General features: G+C 37.8%; 1 protein-coding gene and 2 long non-coding RNA genes across 6 annotated transcripts in view; 1 reads left to right on the top strand and 2 right to left on the bottom strand.

The window, feature by feature from the left end:
• LOC144581826 (uncharacterized) overlaps positions 1 to 14281 on the bottom strand; it is a 119923-nt gene that overhangs the window by 44523 nt on the left and 61119 nt on the right. The window lies entirely within an intron of this gene.
• The window catches only part of KLHL5 (kelch like family member 5), a 91002-nt gene that overhangs the window by 70923 nt on the left and 5798 nt on the right, over positions 1 to 14281 (top strand). For all 3 annotated transcript variants that reach the window (XM_008993471.5, XM_054253430.2, XM_008993470.5), the window contains 3 exons: positions 4087 to 4249; positions 10010 to 10222; positions 12155 to 12326. In XM_008993471.5, coding sequence (XP_008991719.1) covers positions 4087 to 4249; positions 10010 to 10222; positions 12155 to 12326 — 548 coding nt within the window. The remainder of the gene's footprint in view (positions 1 to 4086; positions 4250 to 10009; positions 10223 to 12154; positions 12327 to 14281) is intronic.
• LOC144581827 (uncharacterized) overlaps positions 7598 to 14281 on the bottom strand; it is a 44736-nt gene continuing 38052 nt past the window's right edge. Inside the window, exon 3 of the long non-coding RNA XR_013533144.1 lies at positions 7598 to 10243. This is a non-coding gene — a long non-coding RNA (uncharacterized LOC144581827). The remainder of the gene's footprint in view (positions 10244 to 14281) is intronic.

Genomic DNA, 14281 nt, shown 5'->3' with positions numbered 1-14281 from the left:
GCAGTAAGGAATCTGATAGGTTGTCATAAAAGATGAGGCCGGATGCAGTGGCTCACGCCTGTAATCCTAGCAATTTGGGAGGCCAGCGCAGGAGGATTGCTTGAGCCTAGGAGTTGAGGATCATCCTGGGCACCATAGAAAGAAACAGGCTCTATAAAAAATTTAAAAATTGACTGGGAATTTTAATTTTTTTAATTAAAAAGTTAGGTGGCTTGAGCCTGTAGTCCCAGATACTCAGAAGGCTGAGGAGGGAGAATCATTTGAACCTGGAAGGTCAAGGCTGCAGTGAGCTGTGATCGTGCCACTGCACTCCAACCTGGGCAATAGATCTATCTCACACACACACAAAAGATGGACCAATAGCAGGGAATGTATAGTTGAGTTTAGATAGTATAGTTTGTACAATACTCAATTTATAAATACTAATCACCAGAGTAGAAGCTTCCCCCAAAAAACAATAGACAGTAATGAAAACTCCCTAGGGATGAAGATTGAAATGGGTATGGTGGTGGGTACAGTAAAAGATCAAAGAGGCATGGGTTTCCACTAGTTGTAATTCGTTCTCAATGAAAGATCATCTTAACTTTAAAGATTGATAAGGAAATAAAACCAGAAGGTTAAGGCAAAGACACTGAGAGAAAGAGCTTAAAATTAACTATATGAAATTTAACAAAGTAAACTGTAAAACATTACTCTTGAGTCCATAAAATCGACTATTATATAGGCACAGACTGGGAAAATATAAGTTAAGCATGAATGAGACTTAGAAATTTGGGTTGACCATAAAATCCAGGGTAAATAGAGTAATTCAACTTCGTGCTTCCCTCTCCCCTACGATGGGGAAGAAAATGTAATTCTAACACAAGGTAAATTCTTATGAATATAGTGCATAGAATGCGGTTGCTCATGGTCCAGCTGTTTTGTGCAAGTGACATTGTGCATTGAATGCTGTCATTAGTTCCAGGTGCCATACAAAAGACTTTATTGAACTGTAGCAAGTTGAAAGGAAAATGACCACATAGCTCAAAACTGTCTTCTTTAGGCCCTAATTTAAAATTTTTGTGTCATTTGAAACAGCAATGTTCTTATTAAATTACCTTACATTTAGATAACTGTTATAAATTTGAGCTTATAAAATAAACTTTTTTTTTTTTTTGAGACAGAGTCTTGTTCTGTCACGAGGTTGGAGTGCAGTGGCACAATCTCAGCTTACTGCAACCTCTGCCTTCCGAGTACCTGGCACTACAGGCACATGCCATCATGGCCAGCTAATTTTTATATTTTTAGTAGAGTTGGGGTTTCACCATGTTGGCCAGGATGGTCTCGATCTCTTGACCTCGTGATCTATCCACCTCGGCCTCCCAATGTGCTGGGATTATAGGTTTGAGCTACTGTGCCCGGTCTAAAACAAACTTTTATTTAAGAAACATTTCTTTTATCGCTTTTTATGTGGTAATTATATGAAAATTTCATTCAGAAAAGGATTTCTGCTAAATTTTTTTTGTTGTTGTGGGGGACAGGTTCTTGCTTTGTCACCTAGGCTGGAGTGCAGTAGCACGTTCTTGGTTCACTGCAATCACTACCTTCTGGGCTTAAGCAATCCTCCCACCTCAGCCTCTCTAGTAGTTGGGACTACAGGCATGCGCCATCACAACTGGCTAATTTTTGTATTTTTAGTGGAGACAGGGTTTCACTATGCTACCCAGGCTGGTCTCGAACTCCTGGGCTCAAGCAATCTGCCCACCTCAGCCTCTCAAAGTGCTAAAATTACAGTTGTGAGCCACTACACCCGGCTTAAAATTTCTTTTCAAAGCCATTTTTTAATGTGTTGAATTAGGTAAACCCCTTAAGTTTTCTGCCAGCTCTTTGAAATATTACATATTACATATATATGTATACATGTAAAGTTAGATACATACATATCATAAACATGTATGCAGTATGTGTATATATTATGTATGTATATTTTAATATGTGTATTTATTTGGTTTATAGATATATACACATATAGAATGTATATATGCACATATATACATATAAATAACATGTATACATATATACACATATATGTGTGTTTATGTGTGTATACACACACACACACACACACACATAAATCTCCAAAAGCTAGTACTGGTAGGGCACAATATGTAACAAATGAGTGAAATAATATGTTGATTTGGGTCATGCATGAATGATAAGTATTTTTCTTATCTGGCTGTGACTTCACAAATTAAAATATATCTGTAATACATGGGTTCTTTTGGCCCCCAAGTGACACATATTTTATCTCACTTGGCCATGATCATGTCGCACCTCCTTAAATCCCTCTACCTCAAAGCCATCATGGAGACCATTCTCCATCTCAATCAGAATGAGATCCAAAGTCCTTATAAGAGATAAGACCAGAATCCTTTTCTGCAGTCTCTGACTGCCCTTCATTATCTGGCTCCACACTCTCCCTTACCTCTTAAATTTTCCCCCTTATTCACCCTGCCTAGCCAGACTGGCCACCTTGCTATCCCTCAGACACAGTGAGCATACCTCAGAACCTTTGCACATGCCGTGCCGTTTCCTCTAACTCATCTTCTCTTCCCTGAGTTACCTCCAAGTCTGGTTTCCCAACTTCATTCACATTCCTGCTTAAATGTTACCTGATAGGCTGGGCATGGTGGCTCACGCCTGTAATCCCAGCACTTTGGGAGACCGAGGCAGGTGGCTCATGAGCTCAGGAGATTGAGACCATCCAGGCCAACATGGTGAAACCCCATCTCTACTAAAAATACAAAAATTAGCTGGGCGTGGTGGTGCACACCTGTATTCCCAGCTACTCGGGAGGCTGAGGCAGGAGAATCACTTGAACCCGGGAGGCAGAGGTTGCAGTGAGCTGAGGTCGTGCCACTGCACTCCAGCCTGGGCGACAGAGTGAGACTCCATCTCAAAAGGAAAAAAAAATACCTTATCAGAAAGTCTCCCCTGACTCTCTCTGTCTGTTTCCTGACTATAAGATTTATGAGGGCACAGCCTTATCTCTTATAGTCTATTGAGTATCTGGTACTTTATTTGTTGAATAAATTGACAAATGAATCTAGCTCAGCTCCCTGCTGATGAGGTATATCAATAGATTATGGTATCAAATCTAACTATGGTAAAATCTCATGAATTTGAATTAATAGGGGGGAAGGTATAAAGATACTTTTCCAAATATATCTTAAATCCAAATTATTGAAAAATGGTTTAATTAGTAGCAATGTATGCATCTGGTGCAGTTTTAAAATAATTTTTCACTGTTGTACCTAAAAATATTGCCTCTAAAACTTAATTTTTTTAAGAGACAGGGTCTTACTCTGTCATCAAGGCTAGAGGAATGATTATAGCTCAATGCAACCTGAAACTCTGAGTTCAGGGGATCCTCTCACCTTAGCTAGGACTACAATTGATGCCACCATGCCTGGTCAATTTTTAAAAAAAAATTTTGTAGACATACCAATCTTGCTGTGTTGCCCAGCTGATTTCACAAGAGATCCTTCCACCTTGGCCTCTCAGAGCTCTGGTATTATAGCCTTGAGCAACCATGCCCAGCCTTTAGAACTTTTTTTTTTTTTTTGAGATAGTGTCTCACTCTGTTGCCCAGTTTGGAGTGCAGTGACACAATCTTGGCTTACTGCAACCTCCACCTACAGGGCTCAAGCAATCCTCCTGCTTCAGCCTCCCGAGTAGCTGGGATTACAGGCACCTGCCACCATGCCCAGCTAGTTTTTGTATTTTTAGTAGAGACAGGGTTTCACCATGTTGGCCAGGCTGATCTCTAACTCCTGACCTCAAATGATCCTTGCTCAGACTCCCAAAGCACTGAGATTACAGATGTGAGCCACTGCACCCAGCTAGTCTCTAGAACTTTTTAATACCAGAACTACAGTGCTATTTCAACCCCACCCACCTACTAAGAACAGTGAGGAGGACATATGTCTACATCATACATGTTTATTCAGTTCAATTTGTATGTTTAAGGCTTATTGTACTTATACTTCAATTAAAATATGATTTTTAGGATAGCAGCCAATATGAAGTCGTTGTGTCTCCTTATAGGTGTGGCTGTACTAGAAGGTCCCATGTATGCCGTAGGAGGACATGATGGCTGGAGCTATCTGAACACAGTGGAAAGATGGGATCCTCAGGCTCGCCAGTGGAATTTTGTTGCCACTATGTCTACCCCTAGGAGTACAGTAGGTGTAGCAGTACTAAGTGGAAAGTAAGGAAGTATTTAAAGTTCCATTTAAAATGCAATGCATTACATTTATTAAGCTATATCATTTCTAATTTAAAGATATACATGAGACAATGAATGCTCTCTTTCTGTAATAGTTGTAAATATAAATAGTTCAATGTTAAGTTAGGCTTTCATTTTAATGTGTAGATACTATACATTTCTAGTTAAGTGAATACATTTTGCATTGTATATTAATGTTCAATATTAATAAGTTATACAGTAAAAATCTGGTATAGCTTTAAAAATTTTATTTAATATACTTTAAAAGTATATTATATATTATGTTTAAAAGTATATATGGTATTTTTAAAGTAGTATAGTCGGTTTCTCTAAAAATTCATTCCATCTTTTCTACTGATTTTTCTTTACTTTTACCTCTTTTCTTTCTTATCTTGGAAAACTGGTGAAAACTAGAATGGATTATAAAGAGGTGCTCTCGTGCCTCTTGTCTGCTCTGAATAAATAAATATAGGTAGAGATGTCACTAACAGCTCTCAGTTACTCAGAGAGTAAATAGATCTTTTTTCAGTCCTTTCTTCTTCCTTAAAATGAAGCCGTCTGTGGTTGTTAAAGAAAAGTTATTTGTTGGGTACCTTTTGCTCACTTAGAATGCTTTATCATTGTTTCCAGAAAAAGAAATGAATCAAGGTTAAAATAGAATTAAAATTATTTATAGAATTGTTATTGATTACAAGAAAAAATTTTTTAAAGTGAATTTTTTTCTATTTTAGGACCTAAGATCATGTTTCTTCAGGACCTATCAGTTATGTTCTACTTTTTGATAGTTTTTTTTTAGCACTATTACATGTGATAAGATAGATGGAAATCACTTTTTAGATGTATTTGATCTCCCTGCCCCTCCCGTTTATTTTAGCTAAAGAAATCACTTCAAAATTCATCACTACGTATCTTTCTAAATTCTTTGATAAGAGTCAGCCTCATTAAAGAATCTAGTAAATGAGAAAAAAAGAAAACGAAACAGTATCTTCTTGGTTTTGACCCTTTAGTTTGAACCTTTGGGATTGATTCATTGTGTTAATTTTTGTTCAGCAGCATATTTCTTAGCCCTTATTTCTAATAGAAGACAAAAAAAAACTGCCTTCTCTAAACCTGATTTCCAGACCTACAGTAGCCTAGACTTCTAAGCATAGAAATTTATCTTACTTTCTTACCTTTTCTTACCCTGTAATGAGAAATATTTCAGTCCTTAACCCACCTGAAGTATAATTGAATATAATTCAGAGACAACCTAAGTAATCATATAGAAGCTAAGGATCTCTAATCTACTATTAAGAAATTTGATTTTGAAGCAGGGTGTGGTGGCTCACACCTGTAATCCCAACACTTTGGGAGGCCTAGGCGGGTGGATCACCTAAGGTCGGGAGTTCAAGACCAGCCCAGCCAACATAGAGAAACCCTGTAATACAAAATTAACTGGGCGTGGTGGTGCATGCCTATAATCCCAGCTACTCAGGAGACTGAGGCAGGAGAATCGCTTGAACCCAGGAGGCAGAGGTTGCAGTAAGGTAAGATAGCACCATTGCACTCCAGCCTGGGCAACAAGAGCCCAGGCTCCATCTCAAAAAAAGAGGAAATTTGATTTTGAAAGTATAGTACAGATAAAGAATCTGGAGTAAGTAGAAAGTATGCAGTTGGATGAAAGAAAACCAGTGATACATCTTCTCTTATCATTGCTTTGTGATTTAGAACAAATCATTTCTCTTAGCCTCAATTTTTTTATTTTGTAAAATGAAGAGCCTTGATCTTTGTGGGTTTTGTTATTTTAATTTATTAATTAATTTATTCATTTATTTATTTTGAGGCAGAGTCTGGCTCTGTCACCCAAGCTAGAGTGCAGTGGCACAATCTTGGCTCACTGCAGCCTCCTCCACCTCCTGGGTTCAAGCAATTCCCCTGCTTCAGCCTTTCAAGTAGCTGAGACTACAGGTATGCACCACCATGCCAAACTAATTTCGAGAAGAAATGGGGTTTCATTAGCCAGGCCGGTGTCGAACTCCTGACTTCAGGTGATCCGCCTGCCTCAGATCTCCCAAAGTGCTGGGATTACAGGCGTGAGCCACTGTGCCCAGCCTATTTTAACTTATTTAAAATTTCTTTTTCTTTTCTTTCTTTTTTTTTTTTTTTTTTTTTTTTAAAGACAGAGTCTCACTCTATCTCAGAGGCTAGAGGGCAGTGGGCAATCTCGGCTCACTGCAGCCTCCACCTCCTGGGTTCAAGCAGTTCTCCCTCGTCAGCCTCCCAAGTAGCTGGGATTATAGGCGCCCACCATTACTCCCAGCTGATTTTTGTATTCTTAGTAGAGATGGAGTTTTGCCATGTCAGCCAGGCTAGTCTCGAACTCCTGACCTCAAGTGATCAGCCTACCTTGGCCTCCCAAATCTTAAAATTTTTTAAGTGTTAAAACTTTTCTTCCTATCATTTTTGACAGAAAGAAGCCTTATTTAGATTTCCAATTGCTCAGGCTACCTTTAAGCCACTGGCTGGCAAATATTTTTAGCAGTTGAATCTCTCTTTCAAATGAAATCTTAAAAATACCACAATATTTAAAAGGCAAATGGAAGTTCAAGTTTATTTTAAACTTGTTTAAAATGTATTACAAGTTCAAGATTATCATATTTACTTATTATAAAAATGTGAAGAGTAAGTGCTGAAGAACAGAATACATTTCAAAGAACACTCAGCTTATTTCTGTGTGTTTTGATTGTCCAATAAGAAGAAAATCTTGATTCATAGAGAAGAGGCTGAAATGGTAACAGTTATTTTAACTGCTAGAGTGATTTAATTGGAATTTCAGGAAATTCTTCAGTAAAATTGCCCAAATAGTTTGAAAGTAGTAATTTTTTTTTTCTACGTTGAATCTCAAGCAATATCTGCCAACTACTTGGATTCCTTTTACTTTGGAGACAAGGTCTAGCTCTGTTGCCCAGGCTGGAGTACAGTGACACAATCACGGCTCACTGCAGCCTCAGCCTCCCTCCCAGGCTCAAGCTATCCTCACACCTCAGCCACCAGAGTAGCTGGGACTACAGGAATGCACCACCATGCCTGGCTGATTTAAAGAAAAAATTTTTTTTTTTTTTTTTTTTAGAGAGAAGATCTCACTATGCTGCCCAGGTTGGTCTCGAACACCTGGTCCCAAGTAATTCTCCCATCTTGGCCTACCAATGTGCTGGGATTATAGGTGTGAACAACTGTGCCCAGCCTACTTGCATTTTTGATTATAATTTTAAAAGTCAGGCAAGACCTAAATCTTATTATTAAATATATATAGGTAGTACAATACTTTCACAGGTTGACATAATATTTCTCTTTTTATTGTAATAGACTCTATCGTGGGGAAGAGACATGAATTCTGAGTCTTACATGGCATTTAATTGAGCCAGGTGATATTTGAAAATGAAAAATAATTTTTAAAATTTGAAATTCAAATGAACAATTTTTTAGACTCCCTCAATTTCTTCACAGAATCCTATTCTTAGAACACAGCTTAAAAATCATTGCTTGAGATAATGATTCTTTAGGAAGTGTTACCAATTGATTTTAACCCTCAATATTAGCTGAATATAAACATCGTTTGTACACTTACGATCTCCTATAAGTGCTATTTTCTAGAATAAACACAGAGACAGAATTAATTTTCCTCTGTAAATGTTTATACCATGATTATCATGTACTAGGCAGTGTTCAAAGTACTTTAATCCTATGAAGTAGGGTTTAGAGATGATTAAATTCAGATGGAGGTTAAATAACTTGTCCCTAGTCACAACTACTAAGTGGTAGAACCAGAATTCAAACCCAGAGTCTGGTTCCAGACTGCATGCTCTTAGTCATTGTATTATACCATTCTTCACAGTAAAGACCCAAGAATCCACTGTTCAAGTGGGTAAGATGCTTTAAAGCCTGTTGTGTGTGAGTGTCTGTGGATGTGCACACATGCGTACACACATATGCATGTGCAAATTATTTTAAATTATTGATATTCCCTAATTGTTGAAGCTTTCCCATGTTTTGTGATCCATATTTAGATAACTCTTCTACCAAGTATTAGCTAAAGATAAGAATAATACTAAGAACTAGAACATAAACAAGTTACTAATAGGTAAAAGTTTTTAACAGATAAGTCTTAAGATAAATTTTAATAGATAAGTTTCAAATAAATTTCCATTCTCATACTATTAATATAGTTTAAGTTTGGAACGAGATATTGCTACAGCCATAAGTTGCTGTTTAAGATATGGTCATCTATTATTTAAGAAACAGTTTGAGTAACATAGTGACGTACCTTAATTATGAAATCTGTGTTTAAGTATGTAGATTTACCCAAATATAAATACCTGGAGTTTTAATGGGCAGAAATTTGGCATAGTTAAAATATTGTTTCTTGAGAAATGATCAAAATAATTAAGTATTAACTAAGGCATCTGTAAATTCAAAATGTATGATCTTTTCGATGAGCAACAAAGTAAATTTACTCTTTTAAAAAACTAGTAGAAAAATATTTATAGAGAGCTTCCCAAATAAATAGTAAATACAAAAGGATTTTTACTTAACAAGGAATGCTGTGTTCAAATATTTAAAATATTTTACAAATGTTTTAGGTTCAGAGTAATAGACTATTTCAAATTAGTGCAGTGTATTGATTGATAATAAATTTAAATTGATCTACTAGGTAACATTTAGGTCATTCACATGATAATCTATACCTTTTCTGCAGTAATTTAAATTAATGAAGGATCATTATTCACATGTAACAAATGTTACTTTTTATGCCATTGTGTCAAGCTATACTTTTATTCTCCTATTTCAATATTACAAGTATATTCTACCTGACTGTGTTGACTGTCAAACTGTTCATTACTAAAACTCTGTGTCCTGATTCTGCTTCTTACTGGGTGACTCTGTGCAAGTCTCTTACTCTCCATGAACCCTTGTTTCTTTACCTATGAAACAGGGATTCAAACAGTTTCTTATAGTTATCACTGTAATGATTAAATTAGTACATGTAAAGTCTCTAGCCTATGGTAGGTACTCAGAGAAGATTCGTTTCTTTTGTTGATAATAAAGTCTTAACTATTTAAGAAAAGTGGGCTGGGCATGGTGGCTAATGCCTATAATCCCAGCACTTTGGGAGGCCAAGGCAGGTGGATCACGAGGTCAGGAGATCAAGACCATCCTGGCCAACATGGTGAAACCACATGTCTACAAAAAATGAAAAAAAAAAATAGCTGGGCATGGTGGTGCATGCCTGTAGAGAGGCAGGAGAATTGCTTAAACCTAGGAGGCAGAGACTGCAGTAAGACAAGATGTCTCCACCACCCTACAGCCTGGGTGACAGTGCCAGACTCCATCTCAAAAAAAAGAAAAAAGTAAGCCACGGTTTATTTATACACCATATTTTGTCTATTCTAAGACACATATTTTAAAATCTCTAGAATTTCAGTGCACATTACAATCAATGGTGACTTGTCAAAGAGATGGCGGTGGTGAAATAGTTGTCATTGCCTTCACATGCAGTTTTCCTTTTCATATATATACCGTGATATATGATACATACATATGTCAGTAAACACATAGCATATCTTCTTTAATAGCACACACATTAACAGTGTGTTTTATAACTGATGGCACCTTAAATTCAATGAAATAACATTAAGAATAGCCTCTTTGTTCTAGGCATAATAGCACAATTCTTATTTATCATTTCATTTTTTCTTTTTACAGACTTTATGCAGTTGGTGGTCGTGATGGAAGTTCTTGTCTGAAATCAGTAGAATGTTTTGATCCTCATACTAATAAGTGGACACTGTGTGCACAGATGTCAAAAAGGAGAGGTGGTGTAGGAGTGACGACCTGGAACGGACTGCTGTATGCTATAGGGGGGCATGACGCTCCGGCATCCAACTTGACTTCCAGACTCTCAGACTGTGTGGAGAGGTAATTTCCTGTGAAGGAAAACTAGGAACAAAAAATACATATATAAGTCTCTGGTACTTATGTATATTTGGAGAACATGCTGGAGAATTGGAAGGGAAAGTCAGCATTCACAAATGCAAAGCAACTTCACTTTATAAGAACCTGCTCTCACAAGAACTAATACTTCCAGAAAAATAAGTTTTTATTGAGCATGTACTACAGGCAAGGCAGTTTTATTTTATACGGGATACTGGACCTAATAAGAGGAGGAGCTTGATGAATTTTAGGCAGAATGACTTAAGGGCTGTAGGCTAAGTAAAAAGAGAAAAGGATAGTGCCTTTTGATATAATCAAATAAAAAGCTAGTAATAAGGCTTACAAACGTAAGTCCTCCAAACTAGCCTCACAAAACTCAAGTATGGCACCAAGTAGACAGCCAAATAGCAGTGGAAGATTTGGATGTTAGGTCAGGTTCCCATTTATTATGTTTAGTCTAGTGCAAGGAATAGAGAGAATTGAATGGATTTAGGAGGTACAATCAATAGGAGTTTGTCTGAACACTTAAAAGCAGAAAGAAATATTGTTCATACAGGAAACTGAAAGACAGCCATTGTGGCTGGAGGGCAAAGAGTGATGGGGAGAGAGTGGCAGGAAAGGAGGTGGAATGGCGGGGGCAGACTACGTAGACCCCTTAAGGCATTGTTAAGGGCTTCGGATCATAAAGAAAAATAGGAAGTTAATGAGTGCCCATGTGTGATAGAGAGAGAGTGGGTGAGAGAGAGAGAGAGAGAGAGAGTGTGTGTGTGTGTGTGTGTGTGTGTGTGTGTGTTGGATGTGATCAAGTGACCATAAGAAGATAAAAAGTAAATCAAAGTTTGTTGATGATAAAGAGCACCATCTTAGTCTGTTTCCCATTGCTATAACAGAATACCCAGGACTGAGTAATTTATAAAGAAAAGATGTTTCTTTAGCCCACAGTTCTCCAAGCTGGGAAGTTCAAGATTGGGTGGCTGCATCTGGCAGCTTCTGGTGGGGGCCCTGTGCTGTGTGATGACATGTTGGAGAAGTGGAAGGGAAAGTTAGCATTCAAATATGCAAAGCAACTTCACTTACACATCCTGCTCTCACAGGAACTAATCCATTCACACAAGAACTAACCAAGGAGAAAAACATTAATCTATCTTACCAACCTAATCACCTCTTAAAGGCCCTACCTCCCAACACTATACATTGGCAGTTAAATTTCAGCATGAGTTTTGATGGGATGAACCACATCCAAACCATAACAAGTGTTTTCTGTATAATAATAAGCAGACTCGGCTGGTGTTGTTTAAGAAAGCAGAAAAGTTACAACTGCATTTCAGATATATTGAGGAGAAAACAATTCAGACCTATGCTCATTTCCTGTTGCCCAGGAAAGGAATGTGGAAGTGTTTATATACTTTGCCCCATTAATTATGGACTGGGTGTCTTACTACAGTCAGCGGAAAGCTGTTCATTGATACAACAGATATTGGGAGCAATATCAGTCATCTTAGCATGATGTATCTGCTCTTAGCTATACAACTTTGGGCAATTCTAGTTAAGACATCTCATGAAAGGAAAAGAAAGCCCAAAAATGGACAGCTACAATGATTGAGACTGTAAGTCATCTTACGGAGAGCTTAATGCATTGATTTCCCCACATTTTCAGTAGGTAATCAAAGGTCTGAAAGCAGCTTTCAGTATTGATACTAGCTCCTTTGAAGTGTTATACATCTGTTAAGTGGATCTATTAATATAATACTGTAAAAGTTTTCAGAAAAATGTTGATATTCTTCTCTAAAATATGTTCAATTGTATTTGATTTACATAGTAGGTAGTAAGTCCAAAAATAGACCTGAAGAACAAAACTGTTTTTACATAAAATATTTTAAGAATAATGTCAGCTCTGGTTCTAAAATTTTCTTTCAGATATGATCCCAAAACAGACATGTGGACTGCAGTAGCATCAATGAGCATCAGCAGAGATGCAGTGGGGGTCTGTTTACTTGGCGATAAGTTATATGCTGTAGGGGGATATGATGGACAGGCATACCTTAATACCGTGGAGGCTTATGATCCCCAGACAAATGAGTGGACCCAGGTATGCCATTTCATTATCACACTGACTCTCTTTTTATTGAAACTTTTTTTTTTTTTGGTAAAACAGATCTCCTTAATTTTGTCCAATTCTAAAATATATGGCATAAATAGGACAATCACTTCTTGATTAAAGATGAGAAAAAGAGGCAATGTTTAATTTTACAACATAATTAAAATCCACAATTACCTTTGAGAGGTAAGTTAACACTCAGAGAAATTATTAATGATCTGCTACCCACTTGCATGATGAAGTGTTCTAGCCTGATTAAAGCTGATAGGACTACAGGAGGGCTGTAACAATGGGAGGGGAGACTGGAAAATAAAAATAGGGATAATAGTCAGAAAACTCTGAACAACTTCTCCATGCATGAGAAGTGAGTTTTAAATACTCAAGCCATTGATATTTGGGAGCAGATTAAAGTCCTGATAACCTAATAAGGATGGCAACCCTAAATTACACTAAGTAAGAAACCTGATCTGACAGAGGGAATCTTACCCTTCTGTATTTCTGGGAGGGTCTAGCACATCTAAGAATGATCTTTTGATATCTTTGCTTTTATCATCACCAAGAACAGAATCAGGAATTTGTGCTTGTAACACCCAATTCAGTACTTGGTACATAAAAGACAATAAATGTTTAACTAAGGCAAGGTTTTCTTGTATACAAGGACCAATGGTAAGTATTGTCAAGAAAACAGAACTTCTGAGATGCCCCACTGTCATGTAACCTAAGGCCTTGGGTATGTAAGCTCTACATGTGCATGGGGAGAACCCACCACACAAGGCAGTGGGTATTTAGTGTCCCATGGTACAGGCAGTAAGCGACATAGGAAATAAGAGAGAGAAGGTGGTTATGGGGAAAGCTTTAGTGAGAAAGAAGTGGGATTTAAACTAAGTCTTAGTGAATTGATCCAATTCAAAAAGATTGGAAAGTAGAAATTGTGAGAAAATGTGAAAGAAATGTCACCAAAGCAGAATTCTGTAAGACGTACTGAAGTATGGCTGGTTTTAAGGATCTACACTTGAGAGGAGAAAGAGTGCTTATTGGAGGGGAAGACTGGGGTCAGAATGACCCCAATCTGTGAGGCTAAGGTAGGAGGATCACTTGAGGCCAGGAATCCAGACCAGCATGGGTGACAAAGTGAGATGCTGTCTCTACAAAAAAATTTGAAAAATTAGCAAGGTGCAGTGGCATGCACCTGTAGTCCCATCTACTCGGGAGGCTGAGGCGGGAAGATAGCTTGAGCCCAGGAGTTGAGGCTGAAATAACCCATGGTCATAACACTGCAATCCAGCCTGGACGACAGAGAAAGACCCTGTTTCTAATTATATAATAACAATTTTTTAAAAGAATGAGGATGCGTGAAGGCCAAGCTAAAGAGTTGGGTAACAAGAAGCTAGCAGGAACTTTCAACCAAGAGAATGACGCAGTTGGGGTCGCGTAGGTTGGGATGGGGCAGGGGAAGTAAGAGATGGATAAAAGGAAAAATATTTAGAGGATTGCTTCAGTTGAAGGCTTGAAGCATTCACTGTAGGTGGATTCAAGAGTTATTGCCAAGTCCTGTTGATCTTTCTTTATATACACACTCACTGGGTTGAATTGGAAGGTGTGGTCCCTGAAGAACACAGGAAAGGAATGATAAGAGAAGTTCTCAGAAGACAATGGAGTAGAGCAACTAAAGGGAGGAGTAGGAGTTCCAACAGTGTAACAAAGAATGAAGATTTATCATTTGTAAAGTTGTGGGGCCCTCAGAGAATTTGATAGAAGCAGAAGCCAGCACACAGTTTAAAACGTAAACAGAAGAGGCTATGCACAGTGGCTCATGCCTGTAATCCTGGCACTTGGAAGGCCAAGGTGGGAGGATCTCTTGAGGCCAGGAGTTAGTAGACCAGCCTGACCGACATTGAAAATCCTGTCTCTACTAAAAATACAAAAATTAGTGCTCCTGTAGTCCC

This window comes from Callithrix jacchus, chromosome 3 (assembly GCF_049354715.1).
Source record: "Callithrix jacchus isolate 240 chromosome 3, calJac240_pri, whole genome shotgun sequence".
Classification (NCBI taxonomy): domain Eukaryota; kingdom Metazoa; phylum Chordata; class Mammalia; order Primates; family Cebidae; genus Callithrix; species Callithrix jacchus.
Note: the sequence above shows the minus strand (reverse complement) of the source record. Positions and strands in the feature narration are given on the sequence as shown.